Source organism: Schistocerca serialis, chromosome 2, assembly GCF_023864345.2.
Source record: "Schistocerca serialis cubense isolate TAMUIC-IGC-003099 chromosome 2, iqSchSeri2.2, whole genome shotgun sequence".
NCBI lineage: Eukaryota > Metazoa > Arthropoda > Insecta > Orthoptera > Acrididae > Schistocerca > Schistocerca serialis.
Window position 1 is genome coordinate 363,660,174 of NC_064639.1, and position 27,673 is coordinate 363,687,846.

At 46.2% G+C, this 27,673-nt stretch overlaps 1 protein-coding gene across 1 annotated transcript in view; it reads left to right on the forward strand.

Moving 5' to 3' along the window:
* Positions 1 to 775: 775 nt before the first annotated feature.
* LOC126455987 (rap1 GTPase-activating protein 1-like) overlaps positions 776 to 27,673 on the forward strand; it is an 891,623-nt gene continuing 864,725 nt past the window's right edge. The window contains exon 1 of the mRNA XM_050091744.1: positions 776 to 1,086. Coding sequence (XP_049947701.1) covers positions 776 to 1,086 — 311 coding nt within the window. The remainder of the gene's footprint in view (positions 1,087 to 27,673) is intronic.

Genomic DNA, 27,673 nt, shown 5'->3' on the forward strand with positions numbered 1-27,673 from the left:
CCTAACCTAACCTAACCTAACCCAACCCTCTCCTGTAGCAAGGAATCGGAGTGTTACAGTGAGCCTGTCTTCTGCAGATGTAGCAGTTCTTAAGTGAATATTGTGCTTTGTGATATGAGGATACACTTCATTGAGCACATACAGAAATGTATGCTCATCCATTCTTAAGTAATTGATGTACGACTTCACGTCCTCCACTATAAGCTCACGTAGCAAGTTTTGTTGAATGTTTTTATCGTGTCGTCGCGTAAAACCCACGGCTTCACCCAGGTATGTTTCCTTTTTTTCCCCCCGCTTCTCTTCCGCATATGCACACAGTGCAATTGTGGTACATGCAACTGCTGCTGTTAATAACAAGTTGTTGTTGTCAGCCATCTTGAACTTTGACGAAAAATATGACGACAGTGTAATACCCCTTCTAGCGCTACGTCAAAGATCTTTGTCAAATATATTTGACGGAATATTTGATCACATCTTTGAGCAAATCTTTGACAAAAAAATTTGATAGTGTAATACTGGCCTAAACAGTCGGCGGTGGACGAAACTTTGATGCCGAAAAACCAGAGGGTCGTGCTGGGCAACGGCCAGAACAGCGAAGGGTGACGAAGCGTGAGCTACCTGCCCTGTCGCGTCTTAAATGCTCTGCAAGCTTCCGCTGTAGCAGGTTCGCACGGGGCGCCGGAAGCGGCCAGCCGTTGGAGGACAAGAGGAAGCGCACAGACCCGCACGTAGCGCCCGCCTCCCATTCACTGGCGGGCGGGGTCGCGAGCGTTGAATGGAGCCGCGCGGCGGTTGCGGCGGCGGCCGGCAGACAGCGCCAGCGCCGCGCCTGGTCGCGCACTGCGGCACAGTAGCCGGCGAGACGTCAGTGCGCTCCGGACTGCCGCGTGCGCTGTGCGAGTGCTGCAGAGGGTGGGCGGGGACTCCGGAGGGACGGGAAGGGACTGTGCGTGTGTGTGCGCGGGACGCGGCGCCACGACTCCGGCGAGAGTGCGCGCACGCCGCCGCGACGGCGCTCCTCTACGCGTGCGCGATGCGCTTCTCCACCAGCGGCCGGCGCGAGTCCTACACGCTTACGCGTAAGCGGTGAGTACTGTCCATCCTTACCATTGTTAAGCATCGTATGGTACTCCAAAGTCTAAAGGGTAGCTTAGACGTCATCAGACGCAAATTTAGCAACAGGCGTGCTGCAAGGCATTGTGTTCGGACCATTACTATTACCAACACAATTGAGCAGTTAATTGAAAAACTGGTACATATCGTTTCCATGCGTGTGATTGACACTTCGCACTGAAATCGATACGTCGCTTGTAGCTGCGAGCTTTCTACAAGACGGTATATGTAGACCGTTATGATTTCCAATATAAGTCAGTAATTTATCGAAAACAGTGTAACTTTATAAATGGGCTTTCTACAAGGCATTTGGGTGGTTACTACTGCCAATATAAATGAAGAATTTATTGGACTCTATGGCTTTTATACTCGTGTCTAAAAATCTGGACTGAGGAATTCGTACTAGACTACAAGCCGTTAGACCGAGCGAGGTGGCGCGGTGGCTAGCACACTGGATGGACTCGCATTCGGAAGGACGACGGTTCAATCCCGCGTCCGGCCATCCTGATTTAGGTTTTCCGTGATTTCCCTATATCACTTCAGGCAAATGCCGGGATGGTTCCTTTGAAAGGGCACGGCCGATTTCCTTCCCCATCCTTCCCTAAACCGAGCTTGTGCTCCGTCTCTAATGACCTCGTTGTCTCCCGGCGGGGTCAGGGATTTTCTCTGCCTCGTGATGGCTGGATGTTGTATGCTGTCCTTAGGTTAGTTAGGTTTAAGTAGTTCTAAGTTCTAGGGGACTGATGACCATAGATGTTAAGTCCCATAGTGCTCAGAGCCATTTGAACCATTTTGACCTCGTTGTCGATGAGACGTTAAACACTAATCTCCTCCTCCTCCTCCTCCTCCAGCACACTGGACTCGCATTCGGGAAGACGACGGTTCAATCCCGCGTCCGGCCATCCTGATTTAGGTTTTCCGTGATTTCCCAAAATCGCTCCAGGCAAATGCCGGGATGGTTCCTTTGAAAGGGCACGGCCGACTTCCTTCCCCATCCTTCCCTCATCCGATGAGACCGATGACCTCGCTGTCTGGTCGCCTCCCACAAAACAAACCCAAACAAATACAAGTCGTTGATATTGGAGGAGGAGCCTATGGGCGCTCAGTGCCGAGTTTATGAGCGTCGTTGGTATTGGGTATACAAATTTAACAGCAAACCAGTACTATTCTCGATGTAAATCAAGAAATTATGTGAAACAGTGTGTTCTGCAGTTAAATTGCCAGTAGCACGCTCGACCGAGAAATTTGTGGTTGACAGAGGCCACCGCTTCATCATTGAGGAAGCAAAAATAGCGGCGTTCTTTCCCCAAGGAAGTACGCTGACCCATTGCCATCCCCAAAACAATGTACCTTAAGTGTGCGTTATGATGTTTCTGTGCGTGTGGACGTTTTGTAATGATTCGAATTTCGAAATTCCTGGTAGCTATAGTCAAGCACGTACTCCTCTTTGAGTTATGTCTCAGAATCGACTATTCTACGAAAAACATTCTGGAGCCATCATTTTATATTGATAGCTAAAGGTATTTGGTGAACGAGTCCTCCCAACTGCACCTTCGTGGTCGTTGGTCATCGTTTAAGGCAGAACTCCTGTCGGGCCCACAAGATAGGTACTGCTATCATTACTGTTCTCCCTGTATATCAGTTGTTGTTGTTGTTGTTGTTGTGGTCTTCAGTCCTGAGACTAGTTTGATGCAGCCCCCCATGCTACTCTCTCCTGTGCAAGCCTCTTCATCTCCCAGTACCTACTGCAGCCTACATCCTTCTGAAACTGCTTAGTGTGTTCATCTCTTGGTCTCCCTCTACGATTTTTACCCTCCACGCTGCCCTCCAATACTAAATTGGTGATCCCTCGATGATGTGTACATCAGTAACTTAAACTAAATGATGAATCCTTGTTTTTCTATCATTCATCGTGACGTCAGATAAAAAATTGTACCTCAGACATGTTACACAATCCCGACTGTTTATTTCGAGACTTTCCGTTTCAAACAGCAACAAACGTTACACCTATTAATCCTGTTCGTAAGACCCATCTAATCCCATTATTCGGTTATCAAAAGCGAATACAGGCGTCGGTTAATAGACAAAAATTAACCACAAAGCAAAATAATCGCCTCTTTGCTGGATCATTGTTAGTTCATCAAATGTTACCACATGCCCTTGTAATCTGACACACAAACACACACACACACACACACACACACAAACTTATTTTATGTGTAACATATTCGATACGTTGTTTCTTATCGAGATTATGGAAAATTATGTTCAAGGCTCTGTAAATGGTTAATGTACTTTTTTTCAGTAAGAAAGCATTCGACGTATCTTGGGAAAAGCGGTTCAGTTTTATATCGCATATAACTGAAGTGAAACTACCCAGGAATTTTTGCAACATGAAAGTCCACAATTTTACAAGTGTAACATTTTTTCCATGTTAGTGATAATCCAACAGGAAACTATGGGAAGGATACCCGTTGCCTTCAGAGGCAGAAATGACCCTCTCATATTAAGACATGAAATTAATCTTCGTTAAATTGTATTCACCCCTGACCCCTGTCATCATGAATTACTAGAACCAGAAAATTGGCGTGATTTTTGGCAGACTTGGCCTCATACTTTGATATAATGGTAAAAAAGTACTGAGGTGCTCTAGAGATCATTGTAATTATGGCCCGCCAGGAAATTTAGACGCCGGCCGGAGTGGCCGAGCGGTTAAAGGCGCTACAGTCTGGAACCGCACGACCTCTACGGTCGCAGGTTCGAATCCTGCCTCGGGCATGGATGTGTGTGATGTCCTTAGGTTAGTTAGGATTACGTAGTTCTAAGTTCTAGGGGACTTATGACCACAGCAGTTGAGTCCCATAGTGCTCAAAGCCATTTGAACCATTTTTTGAAATTTAGACGATGTGGATAGTCACTGTAACTTTTGGGTTCGATGGTGATATAAAGCGGATTCCGAACCAAAGGCATCTAATTGAATTAGCAGCTAGTGGAGGTAACTGGGAGTCGGCATGAGTTGACCTTCAACTGGGTTGTCACTGTTTTCGCGATATTCCCTGTTCATCGTCGTCAGATTTTACGGTACCGGCGACTTCGTCAACTTAATGATGTTCTTATCAGTAGGAGTCCCATTCATGTGGATTTACTTTTGCCAGTTGATTGTTTTTTTATTTGTTTTGCAATTTCAATTTTGTTTCCAATGTCAAGTGATTCATTACTATCCTTTCTAAACGACTTATATTTCATGTTTTAATAACCTGCAGGGGAGATTTGCTTCATATTCTAATAAACCATGCAAGTGCCATTAACTTGACCTGTATGGGCAAATAAAGAACATGTAGTTTTTGACATGTAAGATGGTATGAAATGGAAGCAATTTCGAAAGGGTTGTGATCAGTCACCTGACAATGACCACAACACCTAAATTGCAGTAGTGTAACTATAAGTAGATAAAATACCGTCAGATGGCAAATGCATTGCCATTCAGACAATTCGTCATATTAATTTTACTCTCGAGTACGTCTACTCAGTGTTAGTTGTTGTAAATAAACATAACAAGAAAACGCTTCTGGGTGGCTAAACGTTTTCTTGTTATGTTCATTTATAAATCGTAAGCGACGATCCGGTACATGCTTTCGGTACTGATCAGTAACACCGTCTGACTGCTATCAGAAGACCTGTGTCCAGTCCGCGACATTTCCAAGCTTCTTTTTTCCTTTTTTTTCCACTCAGCGGTTGATGCTACCTCTCATTTTGAGAAATTATGTGGATGAGTAATGGATCCGATTTTTGAAAGCTGATAATATCGGCGTTGGAGAGCGGTGTGCTTTCCGTATGCGTCAGACAGAGCTCTAACAATCAATCGGGCGACATGCGGGATTGAATTTGTTATGGTCCAGTATAGAAAATAATCTGTTCCCCCAATGTTTTCGCATGAGAGGTAGGTCTCATTTTGATAGCGTTCTACCTTCATTCAGATGACGGTTTACTGCCAATCAACAGGAATAATTGCATTTTTTTTTTACCCCTCGCGGTGAAACAAAGCAAAGACAACGAACAGGCAGCGGGGGGGAGAGAGTTTTGATAACGGGTGCCCAGTGAAGAGGGGGCGGGGGAAATGGGGTTGGCCTTCGTCATTAATGCTTTTCTCGTCGATCCGAAACGAAATTAAATTTCCCAGCGAATTGGCGCAGTGCGCCTCTGTTAAATTATTCTCCGTGTGGACCCTCCATGCTGTATTGCCCCGCTGAGCCGCAAAAAAAAAAAAATTTTAAAAAATGCCGCAAGCCGATATGGGCACAGAGGCGAAATAAATTAAAATCTATCTGTCGCTCGGCAGTCATATTATTCGTGTATATTTGCGGTTAATTAAAGTCAAACAACGTCGGTGAGGGGGGGGGGGGCGGGGGGGACGACGACGACAGAATAAGGGAGACATTCTGTGGTTACTGCCCGACTGAAGTGCAGTAAGGAGAGGCCGGCAGGTGGAATGATGTATTTGGGACTTGTGGCCAGAGCTAAAAGGCGTTTATATCGGGTAGAAATAGGGGGGGGGGGGGGGGGAGGAGAGGGTGAGAGAAGTGTTGTAATTGGTTTCTTTATCGAGACGATGACAGTTGGACAGTGGGTTCAGTGTTTATATGTCATCCGTGATTGGATCACAGGTAGTCCCAGTCTTCAAGAAGGGTCGTCGAGCAAATGCGCAAAACTATAGACCTATATCTCTGACGTCGATCTGTTGTAGAATTTTAGAACATGTTTTTTGCTCGCGTATCATTTCGTTTCTGGAAACCCAGAATCTACTCTATAGGAATCAACATGGATTCCGGAAACAGCGATCGTGAGAGACCCAACTCGCTTTATTTGTTCATGAGACCCAGAAAATATTAGATACAGGCTCCCAGGTAGATGCCATTTTCCTTGACTTCTGGAAGGCATTCGATACAGTTCCGCACTGTCGCCTGATAAACAAAGTAAGAGCCTACGGAATATCAGACCAGCTGTGTGGCTGGATTGAAGAGTTTTTAGCAATCAGAATACAGCATGTTGTTCTCAATGGAGAGACGTCTACAGACGTTAAAGTAACCTCTGGCGTGCCACAGGGGAGTGTTATGGGACCATTGCTTTTCACAATATATATAAATGACCTAGTAGATAGTGTCGGAAGTTCCATGCCCCTTTTAGCGGATGATGCTGTAGTATACAGAGAAGTTATAGCATTAGAAAATTGCAGCGAAATGCAGGAGGATCTGCAGCGGATAGGCACTTGTTGCAGGGAGCGGCAACTGACCCTTAACATAGACAAATGTAATGTATTGCGAATACATAGAAAGAAGGATCCTTTATTGTATGATTATATGATAGCGGAAAAAACACTGGTAGCAGTTACTTCTGTAAAATATCTGGGAGTATGCGTGCGGGACGATTTGAAGTGGAATGATCATATAAAATTAATTGTTGGTAAGGCGGGTGCCAGGTTGAGATTCATTGGCAGAGTCCTTAGAAAATGTAGTCCATCAACAAAGGAGGTGGCTTACAAAATACTCGTTCGACCTATACTTGAGTATTGCTCATCAGTGTGGGATCCGTACCAGGTCGGGTTGACAGAGGAGACAGATAAGATCCAAAGAAGAGCGGCGCGTTTCATCACAGGGTTATTTGGTAAGCGCGATAGCGTTACGGAGATGTTTAGCAAACTCAAGTGGCAGACTCTGCAAGAGAGGCGCTCTGCATCGTGGTGTAGCTTGCTCGCCAGGTTTCGAGAGGGTGCGTTTCTGGATGAGGTATCGAATATATTGCTTCCCCCTACTTATACCTCCCGAGGAGATCGCGAATGTAAGATTAGAGAGATTCGAGCGCGCACGAAGGCTTTCCGGCAGCCGTTCTTCCCGCGAACCATACGCGACTGGAACAGGAAAGGGAGGTAATGACAGTGGCACGTAAAGTGCCCTCCGCCACACACCGTTGGGTGGCTTGCGGAGTATAAATGTAGATGTAGGTGTAGGGGACGGTGCCGTGGCGTTGTGCGGAGCATTTATTTTCTGTACAGCGGGGCGAGGGAACAGGTTTCCCGGGCGACCCGATTTTCACTTGTCTGGCAGAGTGCGAGGTGTCCAAGGCCGGCTGAACGCCGCGGCGACCTTCCCACGAGGAGGCGCGCCGGCTGACGTTGCGTGCCCGTCCCCTGGGAAGCGCCTCAGGGTGGCGGGGTGGTGGGCGTGTCGCTGCCCGCTGCCGACCTGCTCTGCCGCCGACGCCGCTGCTGCTGCTCCTGATGATGATGATAGTGGAGGTGGTGATTGTTTCTCGGGAATCGAGGCGTTTTTTTGAAATCGTTACCTCGCCGGAGGCTGCGTGGTCCCTGACTGTGGCTTTTGTTTCCATACATTTGTTACAGAGCAAGGGTGGGCAAAAACCACGAGCCTCATGTCACAGTCGGGCAGAAAAACAAGAACATAAAAAATAAATAAAAATATACCAGGCCGAGAACGTACCGCTGTAGTCCTCAGACCAAAAACTGCTTTGATGCGACACTACTACTGCAGCCTACACCAGTCTCAGCTCGCTTACTGTGCTCAAGACTTTGCGACCATCTACAAGTTTTAACCCACTCTTTCCCCATGTGTATATTTTGTCTACTGTAAGCATTTTGTCAACTAGATTTTTATGAAGACGTATACTCGAGGGGAGTGTCTTCTATGCTTTGGCTTCATGTAATGTAACATGGCTATTTTGTAATACGTTCCTAACACGAATTCTTTACAGACGAATGGAAAAACTGGTAGAGGCCAACCTCGGGGAAGATCAGTTTGGATTCCGTAGAAATGTTAGAACATGTGACGCAATACTGACCCTACGACTTACCTTAGAAAATAGATTAAGGAACGGCAAACCAAGTTTCTAGCAATTGTAAACTTAGAGAAAGCTTTTGACAATGTTGACTGGAATACTCTCTTTAAAATTCTGAAGGTGGCAGCGGTAAAATACAGGGAGCGAAAGGCTATTTACAAATTGTACAGAAACCAGATGGCAGTTATAAGAGTCGAGGGACATGAAAGGGAAGCCGTGATTGGGAAGGGAGTGAGACAGGGTTGTAGCCTCTCACCGATGTTATTCAGTCTGTACATTGAGCAAGCAGTAAAGGAAACAAAAGAAAAGTTCGGAGTAGGTATTAAAATCCATGGAGAAGAAATAAAAACTTTGAGGTTCGCCGATGACATGGTAATCCTGTCAGAGACAGCAAAGGACTTGGAAGAGCAAAAAATGGTTCAAATGGCTCTGAGCACTATGGGACTCAACTGCTGAGGTCATTAGTCCCCTAGAACTTGGAAGAGCAGTTGAACGGAATGGACATTGTCTTGAAAGGAGGTTATAAGATGAACATCAACAAAGGCAAAACGAGGATAATGGAATGTAGTCGAATTAAGTCGGGTGATGCTGAGGGAATTAGATTAGGAAATGAGACCCTTAAAGTAGTAAACGAGTTTTGCTATTTGGGGAGCAAAATAACTCAGGATGGTCGAAGTAGAGACGATATAAAATTTGGACTGGCAATGGCAAGGAAAGCGTTTCTGAAGAAGAGAAATTTGTTAACAGCCAGTATTGATTTAAGTGTCAGGAAGTCGTTTCTTGAAGTATTTGTATGGAGTGTAGCCTTGTATGGAAGTGAAACGTGGGCGATGAATAGTTTGGGCAAGAAGAGAATAGAAGCTTTCGAAATGTGGTGCTACAGAAGAATGCTGAAGATTAGCTTGGTAGAACACATGACTAATGAGGAGGTATTGAACAGAATTGGGGAGAAGAGAAATTTGTGGCACAACTTGACTAGAAGAAGGGATCGGTTGGTAGGGCATATTCTGAGGCATCAAGGGATCACCAATTTAGTATTGGAGGGCAGCGTGGAGGGTAAAAATCGTAGAGGGAGACCAAGAGATGAATAAACTAAACAGATTCAGAAGGATAGTAGGTACTGGGAGATGAAGAAGCTTGCACAGGATAGAGTAGCATGGAGAGCTGCATCAATCCAGTCTCTGGACTGAAGACCACAACAACAACAAGATAAGATAGTGCCAGCATAATACTGTTGAGACAAGTCGTTTCGGAACAATAACAGTGTGTACACTGCGATCTCTGCGTACAAAGTCTGTTAATTTTCAACCATTCCGATCGCACCCCAGCCCAGTATGTGTACCTTACAAAAATAAACTGAGTGAAGTTTTCATCGATAGAATCTGAAATATATCATCATTAGCACAGAATCACTGACGAACAGCGACGCGGAAAGAGATCGGGAAAGAAACCGGGGTTGAATGCCGTTCGGAGGACCCAGGTTCGATTCCCGGTGGTATCATAAATGTTTCCTTACTGGCAGCACTGGAACGACGTGCACTCAGCCTCGTGACGCCAATGAGGGAGCTACTTGAATTAGAAGTAGTGGTCCCAGGTCTGCAAATCCGACAATGAGAGTGAAACCCCACGTCCGCCCATACCGCATCTCGACGACACCATTGGTGGAGGATGACACTACGACCGGTCGGTCCCGATTGATCCCTCTGTGGCTAGAGCCGCGGTGCTTTCCACCAATACCACATTAAGCATTATGATTTAGGATATGTCCTGTCTGTCTCTCTTTTCCTTTACCCAAGTTGTACGAAAAGTTCGTCCCTCTCTAATTCGATTCAGTAATTCTTGATTTGTTTAAAATTGCACCATACACTGTGCAGCCACATGAACGTGAGCATCTGTAAAAAGCTTCAATAACCACCTTCCGTAGCGAGGACGTGGAGGAAGAGCGTCAGTGAGGTTCTGCGAGTGATGTGAAGCCATGCCGACTTCAGTGCCGTGGCCAGCTGCGCTATGATTCTCGGTTGAGGATCGATAGCACGAACAGCCCGATCGAAATGGTCCCACAGATTCTAGATTGTGTTTAAATCCGGGGGTCTGGTGGCCAGTGGAGTTCTGTAAACTCGTCCTGGTGCTCTCCGAACCATGCAAATACACTGCGAGCTGTGTGACACGTTGCATTGTCCTGCTGGAAGATGTCATCGTGCCGACGAGAAACAAACAGCTTTTAGGGATGAACATGGTCCCCAAGGATGAATACGTATTTGTGCCGATCCGTTGCGCCTTCCAGAATGACGAGATCATCGAGGGAGTGCTACGAAAACATCCCCCCAGACCATAATACTGGTCTACCCTACCGAAGGCTGTTGCAGGTCCGTGCTCGCCAACGGCCATGTGTCCGATGGACTGTCATATGTGATTCATCTGGAAAGGCCACGTGTCACCACCTAGTGGACGTCCAGTTGCAGTATTCTCGTGCACATTGCACCCTTCGTCGCTGATGAATAGCAGTCACCACGGATGCTTGGGCCAGGCGCCTGCTGCGGAGCCTCACACGCAGCAACGTTCGCTGGACTGTCGTTGAGAAGACAGTGTGGAAGCCCCTTGGTTCATGTGGGAGGTCAGTTGCTCAGTAGTTGCACTTCTATTCAAACGTACGTATGACGTTCACCCCTGTCATACGAGGTGTGGCTAGAAAAAAACCGGACTAGTACTGGTGAAACAATAAAACGAATGCAATAAGGCTGAAAGTCGCGTGGCCTGTCACGTGACTCTCGCTCCGCCTGCTGCTCGAGTTTCATCTGCCTCCTGCACTCAGTCTGCCCGTGGCGTCTGTTTTAAGTAGTTGACGTTTTGTCTGTGCGTCGGAAAATGTTGAGTGTACAGAAAGAACAGCGTGTTAACATCAAATTTTGTTTCAAACTAGAAAAATCTGCAAGTGAAACGTTTGTAATGTTACAACAAGTGTACGGCGATGATTGTTTATCGCGAACACAAGTGTTTGAATGGTTTAAAAGATTTAAAGATGGCCGCGAAGACACCAGTGATGACACTCGCACTGGCAGACCATTGTCAGCAAAAACTGATGCAAACATTGAAAAAATCGGTAAACTTGCTCGACAAGATCGCCGTTTAACAATCAGAGCAGTTTCTGAGTTAACAGGAGTTGACAAGGAAAGTGTTAGGCAGATTCTTCATGAAAGTTTCAACATGAACAAAGTGTGTTCAAAAATGGTTCCAAAGTGTCTCACAATTGAACAGAAGGAACGCCGAAGAATGATTTGTTCTGACATCCTGGAAAACATTGAAAGTGATCCCACCTTCTTACAAAATGTTATTACTTGCGATGAATCGTGGTTTTTTACTTACGATCCCGAAACTAAACGCCAATCGATGCATTGGAAAACTCCTGGTTCTCCACGACAAAAAAAAGCACGAATGTCAAAATCGAAATTCAAGGCAATGATGATTGGTTTTTTTTTTTTTTTTTTTTTTTTTGACATCAAAGGGATTGTGCACATTGATTGGGTACCAGAGGGACAAACAGTGAATCAGCATTACTACATTAGTGTCCTGGGTACCCTACGTGAGCGACTACGGAGAAAACGGAACGATTTGTGGAGAAAAAAGTCATGGATCCTTCACCATGACAATGCCCCAGCTCACAGTGCGTTGTCAGTGAAGACGTTTTTGGGAAAACACAACAGTCCCATCTTAGATCATCCACCCTACTCACCTGATTTGGCCCCCTGTGACTTTTTTCTTTTCCCTAAAGTCAAGTCAGCTTTGAAAGGAACTAGATTTGAGACTGTTGAAGCAGTAAAAGAAAAAGCGACGGAAGTAATGTATGGACTTACCGAAAATGATCTGCAGCATTGCTATGAACAGTGGAAAATTCGTATGGAGCGGTGTAGAGACCGAGGAGGAGAGTAAATTTAAGGAGATAACATGAAATTGTAAATAAATGTTTTTTCCGGCATCAGTCCGGTTTTTTTCTAGCCGCACCTCGTATATGGGCCGTGGTGCAGCACAGCTGCCTAGGCGCTGGTTTTGGATAGCGTCATTTTGGCATTTACGGTATACTTTAACCATGGCGACACGTGAACAATTTACGCACTTAGCCGTTTGAGAAATGCTTTCACCCGTGACCTAAAAGCCAGTGACGATGCCCTTTTGGACGTCAGAAATCGCTCCACTACGGCAACGACCTCATTGTTTTTTCCGCGTACCCCCTACACGCTTAACTGCTAGTGCTTCCACCTGCCGCCTGTGAGTAGTTGCTTCACGATGACGTGGAACGTAGGTGGCGGTCACATTAATGCCACTTGACCGTGTATAACACCGTAAGCTGCTGTTAAAGTGATTCTTCAACAAGCGACAGGTTTCAGTCAAACACCATTTTCCAGCACAGCTTGTATTAATAGCGAAACTACACTGGACTATAATTAAGTCAGAAGTGAGACATGTAGCGCCAATATGCACTTATCTCTCTAGGATATTTCAAACAACGTCTGCAATTACTTACTGAGACGCCCTGCTAAATCCGCAGGACAGGACAGGTAGTTTAAGTTGTGGAAAGGGGTCAAAATAAGCCGCTGTCATTTACATTCGAACATACAACCTTTTATTTGATTAAACATTACAAGAGCCTAGAAAAAAAATTTGTAAAAAAAAGCTTTAATTTTGGAACTTAATTAGCGGCTGACTGTACCGTACAATCTCATTCCTTAATGGCAAGACTACTTTAATTTAAAAATGGCTGAAAGCCAATAACTTAAAGCTCAACCAAAATCATAAATTTAAAAGGCAAAGCCTTATCTTAAAACATTTCGTTAATTAGGCTGAAGGCCCAAAGAATCTGACACTTTAAGAACAAACAACTTAAATTCGAAATCGGCTGAAGGCACCAACAATCTGACACTTTAAGAGCAAAACAACTTAAATTCAAAATCGGCTTAAGGCCTAACACTTAAGACTCAATAACATTAATTTTAAGAATTCCAAAGGCTTTACATAAAACACTTCTTAAATTAGGCTGAAGGCTCAAACCATCTGATGCCTTAAGGGCAAAACAACCTTAATCTAAAAATCGGCTAGAAGCCATACAATAACAAACAACAAGAACAAACACGAAAAGGCAGTACACCCAAGGGCGCTCAGAAGTTCCGGGGGTCAGCCTGGAATTCAAACACTAACGCCCATTTAGGTGAGACAGGCAGTCGGCCCAACCATTGTCGATCCGACGACAACCCAACCGAAAGACAGACAGTGGACCCAGCGACAAGCTAACCTCCGCTTCACCCGACCAGCACACAACAGGGAGTTCAATGGGACAACGTAGAAGGTATTGGCGCCCCCAACCAATTATACATTGAGCTGTCAAACTACACACCGTGCTGGACAGCGACAACACGATGAAGTAAATACACTGCCTGAATTTATGTCAACGGCCAGGGCAGGTAACCGGAACGTTAATAGGCACAAGGCAGAAGATTCCGCTGGTGCACTTCAATTCAAATAACCAAGTACATTTAAACTCCACCAGAGGGTGGCTAAAATTTGCCAACTTGAAAAAAAAAAAATGGTTCAAATGGCTCTGAGCACTATGGGACTTAACTTATGAGGTCATCAGTCCCCTAGAACTTAGAACTACTTAAACCTAACTAACCTAAGGACATCACACACATCCATGCCCGAGGCGACCGCAGCAGTCGCGCGGTTCCGGACTGCGCGCCTAGAACCGCTAGACCACCGCGGCCGGCTGCCAACTTGAAAACACTTATTGTTGCTCGCAGGAATATCCCAACAGCCGACAACGAAATCCAAACGACACGGTGTAAACAGTCGTGACTTGCTGGTAGATTAAGTCAAAACTCAACTATCATGTCCAGGATCGGTGAGCCACGAACCTCGCAGCAATGGGAACAGCTCCACACACTCAAACACTGCATAAAGGCTGCCAGCGGCCCGGCCAAACCACGCACCGCGGAGATTTCCTCGCTGCTCCACGCCAGCCGACCAACTGCCCGCACACAGCCCAGCTAGAAACTATAAGCGCAATGGCAAATATAGTCCAAGCTGCGGATATCCATACACTCCGCTGCTGTCAGCTGGGGAAAGACAGGACAACAGCATAATCGCGATAACCTCGGGAGACTAAACACAGGATAGCAACCAAGGTTTAATCCAATGCATAGCTCAATTATTCTATGTCATTTGAACATGTTTGCTGCCTAAATACTTTCCTGTCGACATTTTTAGATAGTGCTCTCTTGTTGACGCCATCGTATTCCAATGTTGATGTTAGCCCCAAAATATGCTTTAAATGGTCTGTCGAGCGATAGCTCTAGCTTATTAAAGAGCTACTTTTACTGGCAGTTCAGGGTGTTACACGATGTTACGTGATCTCATTTTAAAGTTTATCAAGCCATTGAGGACAACCAAGAGGAAGTATTCTTGAAACTTCCTGGCAGATTAAAACTGTATGCCCGACTGAGACTCGAACTCGGGAGCTTTGCCTATCGCGGGCAAGTGCTCTACCAGCTGAGCTACCCAAGCACGACTCACGCCCCGTCCTCACAGCTTTAATTACGCCAACGAGGTACACTGCAGGCAAATAATTTCTCATAATAATTACTAACACTTAAATTCACGTTCGACGCCACTGTATTTAAATTTTTTTCAGAAGAAAGTTGTTGGCAGCATCCATTTTATGTCCTCGTTACATTTCCCCATGTGCAAGGACCATTTACTGCTTTTAGAATCTCGTTTCATAATATAATTCCCAAAGCGCTGAATAATTTCAGTGGACTAAATTCCACTTCCTTTGTTTTACTTTTATTGGTGTTCATTACACAGCATTTCGTTCAACTAATCCTATGCCATTTCCGACAGAATTCTTGTACCATCGCCAAACCTTAAATATTTTTTTCCCAGTTTGCCCTGAATTTTAATTCCTATTCCAAAATTCTCCTTAGTTTCCTTTACTGCGTACGCAATATAAAGACCGAAGAACATTTCGCGTAGGCTACAACGCTGTCGTTGGCCCGGCGTTCTGCTATCTGCATCGTCGAGATGCGGAACCCCCGCCCCCATCGTGGCAAGATCATTGGTTCTTCGGGTCCTGGAGGTCATGAAAAATATGACGCTAAACGAAATGAATCACAAACGTCGACGTACGTCCAATGTCTAAAGGATAAAAATATTGACTGTTCATTGTTACAGTAGAATATGGCTGGACCAGACAGCATATGCAGACGTAAACAGCATGCTACTGTTAAGCCCTACTCTACTAGCAGTCGTAAACGATCAAGGAAGTTATTGAATTTTCTCATGTTCAGAAACCAGAAGGAGCAATATGCTTTACTTGGTGAAAACTTCTTAAAGCACAAATATTTCTTTATTTACAACAACCGGTTTCGACAGACTTTTGATGACATCCTCCGGTCCACGAATGTGTTGTTATAAATCATGTTAATTTTGAGTTGGAACCTCACGCCAAGCTATCACGTTAGTGGACAAAATGTAGCTAACACAAGTGAAGTTACCATGTTAGTGAATAAAATGTAGCTAAAGCGAAGTTACCATGTTAGTGGATAAAATGTAGCACAAGCGAAATTGTCATGAAGTTCGAACTCATAATGAACACGTTTCGTAACAAAAAAATTTTTGAAAACATGAAGATGACAGCAAAGTCTCTAGAAACCTATTGTTGTAAATAACTGAATATTTACGCGATTCTTGGCTTTAGAAAGTTTTTACCAAGGTCATAAAAGTGATTATTGCAATCAAGGCTATAATTGAATATTGTGTAAATAAATTTCCAATAAAGTCATAGGGTTCGGCGTTCTCGGTATCGATCTACATCTATATCTACATGATTACTCTGCAACTCACATTTAAGTGCTTGGCAGAGGGTTCATCGAACCATTCCACTCCCGAACAGCTCGCGGGAAAAACGAACACCTAAACCTTTCTGTTCGAGCTCTGATTTCTCTTATTTTATTTTGATGATCATTCCTACCTATGTAGGTTGGCTCAACAAAATATTTTCGCATTCGGAAGAGAAAGTTGGTGACTGAAATTTCGTAAATAGATCTCGCCGCGACGAAAAACGTCTTTGCTTTAATGACTTCCATCCCAACTCGCGTATCATATCTGCCACACTCTCTCCCCTATTACGTGATAATACAAAACGAGCTGCCCTTTTTTGCACCGTTTCGATGTCCTCCGTCAATCCCACCTGGTAAGGATCCCACACCGCGCAGCAATATTCTAACAGAGGACGAACGAGTGTAGTGTAAGCTGTCTCTTTAGTGGACTTGTTGCATCTTCTAAGTGTCCTGCCAATGAAATGCAACCTTTGGCTCACCTAACCCACAATATTATCTATGTGGTCATTCCAACTGAAGTTGTTCGTAATTTTAACACCCAGGTACTTAGTTGAATTGGCAGCCTTGAGAATTGTACTATTTATCGAGTAATCGAATTCCAACGGATTTCTTTTGGAACTCATGTGGATCACCTCACACTTTTCGTTATTTAACGTCAACTGGCACCTGCCGCACCATACAGCAATCTTTTCTAAAACGTTTTGCAACTGATACTGGTCCTCGGATGACCTTACTAGACGGTAAATTACAGCATCATCTGCGAACAACCTAAGATAACTGCTCAGATTGTCACCCAGGTCATTTATATAGATCAGGAACAGCAGAGGTCCCAGGACACTTCCCTGGGGAACACCTGATATCACTTCAGTTTTACTCAATTATTTGCCGTCTATTACTACGAAGTGTGACTTTCCTCACAGGAAATCACGAATCCAATCGCATAACTGAGACGATACCCCATAGGCCCGCAGCTTGATTAGAAGTCGCTTGTGAGGAACGGTGTCAAAAGCTTTCCGGAAATCCGGAAATACGGAATCAACTTGAGATCCCCTGTCGATAGCGGCCATTACTTCGTGCGAATAAAGAGCTAGCTGCGTTGCACAAGAACGATGTTTTCTGAAACCATGCTGATTGCGTATCAATAGATCGTTCCCTTCGAGGTGATTCATAATGTTTGAATACAGTATATGCTCCAAAACCCTGCTGTAGGCTTGAGAGTGGATATAATGTAAAATGTTCGCAATGCCCAGGTAACTGCTCAATTGGCCACAAATGGACTGAGTGCGCCCTTTATATCTACGGGCACCTCCACTAGAAGAAACTACTGGACATCGGTCTTTGTCCACGGCATAAAGCACCTCTAAATGGCTCGAGCGGCATTTGCTGCTGTCAGCAACTTGAGTGTGATGAGCCGTAACTTCTGTATCAAAGTGTGTGCGTGTATGCCGTGCAGTAGGGCCGCCGTACGCAGCAGCGCTCCTACGAATTCGTGGCGCAGCCCACAGCGCACGTCACAAGCGACTCACTTCCTGTCGCGTGGCGGGTCGCTTTTAAGATCGACCTCACTAACGCGCAGGCGCCGACATCGTGACGAGTCCTCTTGACCGAGCATCCGGTTCCGAGTGGCGCACTTAGAGCCTTCTTTGGCTTTTGTCGCTAAGACGCCTCCGCACAGTATGCCTCTGTAGGCGTCCTTATCATCTGATTTACACCGTATGACACCAGTTCATTGTGCTCCTAAAATGCTTGACAATCTTCACACTGACTGATACATTATTCCACAAAGTTCCTCTAACAGACGGAGAGGTCTGAAAGTTAAAATCTGATTGTTTTAGGTGGTTGTAGCGTAAATTCTCTCAGAGTAATCCATTTTCGAAGTGGACTACCTTGGGGGAACAAGCATAGACAACGATTCACGTACTACGTAGTAGTATTCATACGCATACTTCTCTTCGCAAAATCAGCGATTGCTCTGTAACTGATGAAGGTTCTAACATGTTAACAGTTCCACATAATCGTTTAGTGAGGAAAATACGAGCTTACCGATTACTCGACCAGATTTGTGACTACATGTTTTCTTTCGCGCACGTTTGTGCTGATTTATTTGTTTCTTGTTATTTATTTATAGCTATGCTGAAGATTAGATGGGTAGATAACATAACTAATGAGGAGGTATTGGTTGGTTGGTTTTGGGGGAAGAGACCAAACAGCGAGGTCATCGGTCTCTTCGGATTAGGAAAGGACAGGGAAGGAAGTCGGCCGTGCCCTTTCAGAGGAACCATCCCGGCATTTGCCTGGAGCGATTTAGGGAAATCACGGAGAACCTAAATCATGATGGTTGGACGCGGGATTGAACCGTAGTCCTCCCGAATGCGAGTCCAGTGTTCTAACCACTGCGCCACCTCGCTCGGTGTCGAGGAGGTATTGAATAGGATTGGGGAGAAGAGGAGTTTGTGGCACAACTTGACTAGAAGAACGGACTGATTGGTAGGACATGTTCTGAGGCATCAAGGTATCACCAATTTAGTATTGGAGGGCAGCGTGGAGGGTAAAAATCGTATAGGGAGACCAAGAGATGAATACACTAAGCAGATTCAGAAGGATGTAGGTTGCAATAGGTACTGGGAGATGAAGATGCTTGCACAGGATAGAGTAGCATGGAGAGCTGCATCAAATGAGTCTCAGGACTGAAGACCAACACAACAACAACAACAAAGCTAGTAACAAAAAACCAGTTTCATAGTACAGTCCCTGTAGCTACATGAATTGCAACATGAAGATATTCACCATAAGCCGTCTACACGAAATGCAGTTCAAACTACATCACGTTTCAAATTATATTTTTGTATCTCTAATGTGTCCTAGTGTCAGCAAACTCAGATCAGCAGTCACGGCTGAATTTCTCCAGTTAACCACATCGCCCGTCACTGCTTCTCTGTCGCGCAAAAAATCCAAACCTACATTACTAATGGTAGCTAAAAACCAATTTATATTAATATGATAATCATAATTATTATTATTATTTCAAGTATTACTATCTATTCACAGTAGTTCATTGTCGGTGGTCAGCGATATACAGAGCGGTTAAAAAAATGGTTCAAATGGCTCTGAGCACTATGGGGATTAACATCTGAGGTCATCAGTCCCCTAGAACTTACAAGGGAACCTCCCCATCGCACCCCCCTCAGATTTGGTTATAAGTTGGCACAGTGGACAGGCCTTGAAAAACTCAACACAGATCAATCGAGAAAACAGGAAGAAGCTGTGTGGAACTACGAAAAAAAGACAAAATATACAAACTGAGTAGTCCATGCACTGGACAGGCAACATCAAGGATAGCGTGAGCTCAGGAGCGCCGTGGGCCCGTAGATAGCGTGAGCAGCTGCGGAACGAGAGGTCCTTGGTTCAAGTCTTCCCTCGAGTGAAAAGTTTAATTTTTTATTTTCAGACAATTGTTATCTGTCCGTCCGATGCGATCACTTTTTTTGGGATTGATTATCACGTCGACAAGAAAACCTAAATCGGGCAAGGTAGAAGAATCTTTTTACCCATTCGCCAGGTGTGCAAGTTAGGTGGGTCGACAACATATTCCTGTCATGTGACGCACATGCCGTCACCAGTGTCGTATAGAATATATCAGACGTGTTTTCCTGTGGAGGAACCGGTTGACCTATGACCTTGCGATCAAATGTTTTCGGTTTCCATTGGAGAGGCACGTCCTTTCGTCTACTAATCGCACGGTTTTGCGGTGCGGTCGCAAAACACAGACACTAAACTTATTACAGTGAACAGAGACGTCAATGAACGAACGGACAGATCATAACTTTGCGAAAATAAAAAAAGTAAAATTTTCACTCGAGGGAAGACTTGAACCAAAGACCTCTCTGTTCCGCAGCTGCTCACGCTATCTACGGGCCCACGGCGCTCCTGAGCTCACGCTATCCTTGATGTTGCCTGTCCAGTGCATGGACTGCTCAGTTTGTATATTTTGCCTTTTTTCCGTAGTTCCACACAACTTCTTCCTGTTTTCTCGATTGATCTGTGTTCAGTTTTTCAAGGCCTATCCACTGTGCCAACTTATAAGTAAATCTGAGGGGGGTGCGATGGGGACGTTCCCTTGTTAGAACTACTTAAACCTAAGTAACCTAAGGACATCACACACATCCATGCCCGAGGCAGGATTCCAGGCTGAAGCGCCTAGAACCGCTCGGTCACAACGGCCGGCTACAGGGCGGTTAAAATTAATCTTTCGTTACTTGGGTCAGTGTATACGGAATACTATTTATAGTATGGATACACCTCTTCATAGGAATGATGTTCAGACTGTGCGCGCTGCAGGATGTGCGTTGTTACCAGTGTTAGTGCCACGACTTGCCGCTATGCGTCGGTACTGGTACGAGTTTTAACATGCAGTCGACATGGATGTGGGACATGGTGTGCGGGGCTTTACCGGTAAACCTGTTTTATCAAAGGAACAGCAATAGTGCTGCTGCTATTGGCGAATGTGGACGCATTAAAGGAATGCGGAGTGGTCCCATTTCCGCACCGGGGTCGAAGAACAATGATTCGAATTAACTGGCGATTTGGGAATTGATCCTCGGGGAGGCCGTCAGTTGTGCAACAAATTGTTCAAGATGTTACTATTACCATGGCTGAAAATGCTGAATGGGATGTGCGATCTTCAAGCCGTGTCACGACAGCTCATCATTCCATGGTCCTCCGTGGTTCCGAGCAGCAGTGAAGAAATCTCTAGTAGAGTTCCAGGCTGTTGTGGATGTAGACGGCCATCACATTGATCAACGTTTCTAACATGGGACATCGACATGGAACGCAATTAATAAACGTTACCCACTCAAGTGGAAATTAAAATTGGTTTCTTTCAGTGCTTTATTCGTTATTTCTCATCCGCATTTTTTTTTTTTTTTTTTACAAATGTTTCCACAAAGTTTTATTGTCCTGCGACCATTTGTTTTTCATGGAACTTCAATTATAAAACGCTCATTCATTCAACAGCTACATATTATTTGGCCAGCTGCCATCTTCCTGCCATGAGTATTCACGAGAATCCGCGTGAAAGATTAAAAAAAATGCAAAACCAATATCGTAATTCTTTTGTTTCAGACTATTCCTTTTTTCCCTCACATACATAAAACTTAAATCAGGATAGCTAGGTAAGTACACTCCTGGAAATGAAAAAAAGAACACATTGACACCGGTGTGTCAGACCCGCCATACTTGCTCCGGACACTGCGAGAGGGCTGTACAAACAATGACCACACGCACGGCACAGCGGACACACCAGGAACCGCGGTGTTGGCTTTCGAATGGCGCTAGCTGCGCAGCATTTGTGCACCGCCGCCGTCAGTGTCAGCCAGTTTGCCGTGGCATACGGAGCTCCATCGCAGTCTTTAACACTGGTAGCATGCCGCGAGAGCGTGGACGTGAACCGTATGTGCAGTTGACGGACTTTGAGCGAGGGCGTATAGTGGGCATGCGGGAGGCCGGGTGGACGTACCGCCGAATTGCTCAACACGTGGGGCGTGAGGTCTCCACAGTACATCGATGTTGTCGCCAGTGGTCGGCGGAAGGTGCACGTGCCCGTCGACCTGGGACCGGACCGCAGCGACCCACGGATGCACGCCAAGACCGTAGGATCCTACGCAGTGCCGTAGGGGACCGCACCGCCACTTCCCAGCAAATTAGGGACACTGTTGCTCCTGGGGTATCGGCGAGGACCATTCGCAACCGTCTCCCTGAAGCTGGGCTACGGTCCCGCACACCGTTAGGCCGTCTACCGCTCACGCCCCAACATCGTGCAGCCCGCCTCCAGTGGTGTCGCGACAGGCGTGAATGGAGGGACGAATGGAGACGTGTCGTCTTCAGCGATGAGAGTCGCTTCTGCCTTGGTGCCAATGATGGTCGTATGCGTGTTTGGCGCCGTGCAGGTGAGCGCCACAATCAGGACTGCATACGACCGAGGCACACAGGGCCAACACCCGGCATCATGGTGTGGGGAGCGATCTCCTACACTGGCCGTACACCACTGGTGATCGTCGAGGGGACACTGAATAGTGCACGGCACATCCAAACCGTCATCGAACCCATCGTTCTACCATTCCTAGACCGGCAAGAGAACTTGCTGTTCCAACAGGACAATGCACGTCCGCATGTATCCCGTGCCACCCAACGTGCTCTAGAAGGTGTAAGTCAACTACCCTGGCCAGCAAGATCTCCGGATCTGTCCCCCATTGAGCATGTTTGGGACTGGATGAAGCGTCGTCTCACGCGGTCTGCACGTCCAGCACGAACGCTGGTCCAACTGAGGCGCCAGGTGGAAATGACATGGCAAGCCGTTCCACAGGACTACATCCAGCATCTCTACGATCGTCTCCATGGGAGAATAGCAGCCTGCATTGCTGCGAAAGGTGGATATACACTGTACTAGTGCCGACATTGTGCATGCTCTGTTGCCTGTGTCTATGTGCCTGTGGTTCTGTCAGTGTGATCATGTGATGTATCTGACCCCAGGAATGTGTCAATAAAGTTTCCCCTTCCTGGGACAATGAATTCACGGTGTTCTTATTTCAATTTCCAGGAGTGTATTTGAGCACCGCTCCTTCAAATAAGGGTCTACTGCTTAAAACACTGATCCCTTTCATTCCGCCCTAATTGCAAATTATGCCCTTCCTGCGTTTATTTGCTTAGCGACTTTGCGCCTTGTGAAAGGAACGCTGTAGCTATTAGACCGTTTTTGAAAATGAGGGAGGAACGAGTCTGACATTGACCGTTGCCTGTAGCATTTTATAGAGTGTGATATTCAGTGACGGCGACGCCAGTAATATGAATCATGTGATGTGGTCGATAGCACTGTGCCGTAGCGTATTCACTGGGAAGTCATGGTAAAAAGGCAGTGCGGTGCGAAAAAATTTATTACTAGTGGCGAAACTGTCGGAATTAGGTACACTTTGAGTTAGGCAGGCATTCACGCCTCGGTTCATCCGTGGACGTGATGCACTCGAGCGGGCTACAGAGCGGGAGACTGCACAGCATGTTTGTGAAATATAACTCTTTTATCCATTTTTCGAGCATGGCTTCTTTTTCCCCCTTTTTCACGTGGCTGTATTTGGAGAGATAAACAAAACAAAAAGAACTGCCGCCAAAAAGTGCGAAGTCTGGCGTGGCGGGCTCGGTGCCGGTACGTAATGCTGGCGTGTCCGCGTGATGTAGCACGGCGGCTGCGCGATAACTCACGCTGCGCGCCACGGCGCATGCGCGGGCGGGCCCTGACGTCACACGGTGAGTTACTGTCGCCGCGGGGACAACAGCCGCCGGGAAGTTGGTGCCTTCCGCACTCTTTTATTCTCTCGGTGTATCTACCTGTCCGCCACGATAAGCTAATGGTGTATAAGTAAAGGACCTCACATTTTCGGGAAGACGTATGTCAAGCCTCATTATGTTACTTTCTGCTTGTGATGCGAAGGAAATATTGTTTGTTTATTTATTATGCAGACTCCTACTAGTGAACTAACGTGGGTCGTGTGGTTCTATATTAGCGTAACTGGGATACTGATACATATCAATGACTACAGGGACTTAAACCTTGCACGCTTCCCGTGAGACACACATTCCCAACTGTCCACAATCTACATACGTCATGTTCTTTAATAGATATTTGCCCATCCACTCATTACTCGCGCCAACTAAGGTAACGATTCCCGTGTGCTCGGTGGCTCAGATGGATGAGGCCGGCACGGTAGCTCAGCGTGTTCGGTCAGAGGGTTAGCTTGCTTCTGTAATAAAAAAAAAACTGTGTGAACGAATCAATGAAGAATCTGAACGGGTGTCATCGGACGTCCGCCTCGATCAATTTCAACGAAAAATATAGAAAATAATGAGAGTTTTAAGACGAATTTCTTGCGCGTGTTGGACGTAGAATCTAACGGACGCCCCATCATGCCCAGTAGCCTTTCGTGTATCGAGAGAAACGAGCTGATTTACGTATTAGCGCTTACTTACTGTCATTATTGCGTATATGGTTCGCCTATCTCCCCCCCCCCCCCCCCCCCGGGTCACTTTTATTCGCTCCCTTTGACTTCAGGTACATACACTTCCTGAATGTAAGTAAGTAGGCTTCCACGGCCAGTGTCAGTTTTATCATAATCCTTCTGGACGTCCTGCCGCGTCGTAAACGTAGACATCAATAACGAATTAGGTCTCGGCCCTGTTCCGAATGGCACACTGCTACCTATAGGGCAGTAAGAGGAGTGATGTGTGATTGCGGGACGTGTGGTAAGCATATATTCAATCCCTTTCAACCGCTATTTGTTTATTCGTCGATATATCTGCACAATTTCTAAACGCCGATATTACACTGTCAAATTTCTGTGTCAAAGTTGACATGTCAAATATTTTTGTTAAAGAAATTTGACGGTGTAAAAGGCACTTTGTCAAATCTCGTCTGTCGTCAAATAAATTTGATCAAATCTAGGGCCTCGTTGTAGATTTGATAATAAAATTCGCTTGTCTTCTGTTCAGTGCAATGTGACATGTTACCACGCGGAGCGCTAGCATCGCTGCAGCGTTCTGTCATCTGTAGTGTGTTTATAAACACGGCCGGTAAATACAATTGATGTGTACCGACAACTACAAAATTAACAGAGATTTATGAAGCTGATGAGGCGCTTTACAACGTGAGGCACCCTGAATACAAAAACAGATTTAGAAGATTGGAGACCTAACCTAACCTAACCTAACCTAACTCTCTCCTGTAGCACAGAATGGGAGCGTTACAGCGAGCCTGTTTTCTGCAGATACAGCAGTTCTTAAGTGAGTATTGTGCTTTGTGATACGAGGATACACTTCACTGAGCAAGTACTGAAATGAACGCTCATCCATTCTTAAGTAATTTATGTACGACTTGACGTCCTCCGCTATAAGCTCACTTAACAAGTTTTGTTGAATGCTTTTATCGTCTCGTCGTAAAACCCACGGCTTCATCCAGGTACGTTTCCTTTTTTTCCCCCGCTTCTCTTCCACAAGTGCACACAGTGCAATTGTGGTACATGCAACTGCTGCGGTTAATAACAAGTTGTTGTTGTCAGCCATCTTGAACTTAAACGAAAAATACACTACTGGCCATTAAAATTACTACACCAAGAAGAAATGCAGATGATAAACGGGTATTCATTGGACAAATATATTATACTAGAACTGACATGTGATTACATTTTCACACAATTTGGGTGCATAGATCCTGAGAAATCAATACCCAGAACAACCACCTCTGGCCGTAATAACGGCCTGATAAGCCTAGGCATTGAGTCAAACAGAGCTTGGATGGCGTGTACAGGTACAGTTCTTGTCTTGCAAACGTCCCCATCTATTGACTGAGGGATCGAGACGTGGCTGCACGATCCGTTCAAGCCATGCGGATAAGATGCCTGCCATCTCGACTGCTAGTGATACGAGGCCGTTGGGATCCAACAGGGCGTTCCGTATTACCCCCCTGAACCCACCGATTCCATATTCTGCTAACAGTCATTGGATCTCGACGAACGCGAGCAGCAGTGTTGTCATACGATAAACCGCAATCGCGATAAGCTACAATCCGACCTATATCAAAGTCGGAAACATGATGGTAGGTATTTCTCCTCCTTACACGAGGCATCACAACAACGTTTCACCAGGCAACGCCGGTCAACTGCTGTTTGTGTATGAGAAATCGGTTGGAAACTTTCCACATGTCAACACGTTGTAGGTGTCGCCATCGGCGCCAACCTTGTGTGAGTACTCTGAAAAGCTAATCATTTGCATATCACAACATCTTCTTCCTGGCGGTTAAATTTCGCGTCTGTGGCACGTCATCTTCGTGGTGTAGTAATTTAGTGGCCAGTAGTGTATGATGGCAGTGTAATACCCCTTTTTTAGAGCCACGTCAAAGATCTTTGTCAAATAAATTTGACGAATATTTCAGCATATCTTTGATCAAATATTTGACAAAGAAATATGATAGTGTAATACCGGCCGTCGCATGACCTCATTCGATTTCAAGTTTTGAGAACACTCAGTTTTCTAATTACAGAGGGTGGCCACTCCCCTGAACGAACACGCTGAGCTTTCGTCCCGGCAACCTTTCGGCTATGGAGGCTGCGTCAACTTTAAAATGCTAAAATACTAAAATTTCCGGCGTTTCGGTCGTGTTGCAGGGGCCTCAAGATGAATCTGCGTCGTGAGCGTGAAAAGTCGGATAATATTTTACCATTTTTATACTATAAGGTGATGCAAGTAGAAAAATTACAGTGAGACAATATGGCTTTGTCCGGGCTGTGGTATGATTACAAGGCGTCCACTGGTCCGCGCGTGTAGCCGGAGCGATAGCGCCGCCTCTGCCGAGGACCACCAAGGCTAGGCCGGCCGCCCTGTGCCCCGGGCCGTAACTCAGCGCGGCGCGGCCGGCGTACAGCAGGCAGGCAGGCAGGGGGACCGCCCAGCCGCGCTGACCCCGCGCCCACGACGCGGCCGCGTCTCACGACCGTCATTACGTCGCGCGGGACCGCTCGGCTGGCCGCGGCGCTCCCTCTAACTCGCCGTTTCGCATCGCCCATCTGGAATTAGGAGTCCGTTATCGCTGCCGCTGCTGCTGCTGCTGCCGTTGAGGTCCTTCCTGGCCGTTCAGGGCAGAGGCAGGTCGCGCGACAGTAGGTATAACGACTGCCTGCAATAAAAATGTGAAGTGACCTCGAGACATGGTCACTTGCCAATGTAACTTCTTACACGTATGCACCACCGGCAGCAACAAATGAGTGTTACAGGTAGAACGGTCACCAGAGTGCGTTAGTCGTGTTAGTATTTAGCGTTGTTATCAAGCCTGGTAGGGTATACACTATACAGGGTAGTCCATTAATAGTGACCGGGCCAGATATCTCTCGAAATAAGCGTCAAACGAAAAAACTACAAAGAACGAAACTCGTCTAGCTTGAAGGGGGAAACCAGATGGCGCTGTGGTTGCCCCGCTAGATGTCTCTCCCGTAGGTCAAACGTACACTCCTGGAAATTGAAATAAGAACACCGTGAATTCATTGTCCCAGGAAGGGGAAACTTTATTGACACATTCCTGGGGTCAGATACATCACATGATCACACTGACAGAACCACAGGCACATAGACACAGGCAACAGAGCATGCACAATGTCGGCACTAGTACAGTGTATATCCACCTTTCGCAGCAATGCAGGCTGCTATTCTCCCATGGAGACGATCGTAGAGATGCTGGATGTAGTCCTGTGGAACGGCTTGCCATGCCATTTCCACCTGGCGCCTCAGTTGGACCAGCGTTCGTGCTGGACGTGCAGACCGCGTGAGACGACGCTTCATCCAGTCCCAAACATGCTCAATGGGGGACAGATCTGGAGATCTTGCTGGCCAGGGTAGTTGACTTACACCTTCTAGAGCACGTTGGGTGGCACGGGATACATGCGGACGTGCATTGTCCTGTTGGAACAGCAAGTTCCCTTGCCAGTCTAGGAATGGTAGAACGATGGGTTCGATGACGGTTTGGATGTACCGTGCACTATTCAGTGTCCCCTCGACGATCACCAGTGGTGTACGGCCAGTGTAGGAGATCGCTCCCCACACCACGATGCCGGGTGTTGGCCCTGTGTGCCTCGGTCGTATGCAGTCCTGATTGTGGCGCTCACCTGCACGGCGCCAAACACGCATACGACCATCATTGGCACCAAGGCAGAAGCGACTCTCATCGCTGAAGACGACACGTCTCCATTCGTCCCTCCATTCACGCCTGTCGCGACACCACTGGAGGCGGGCTG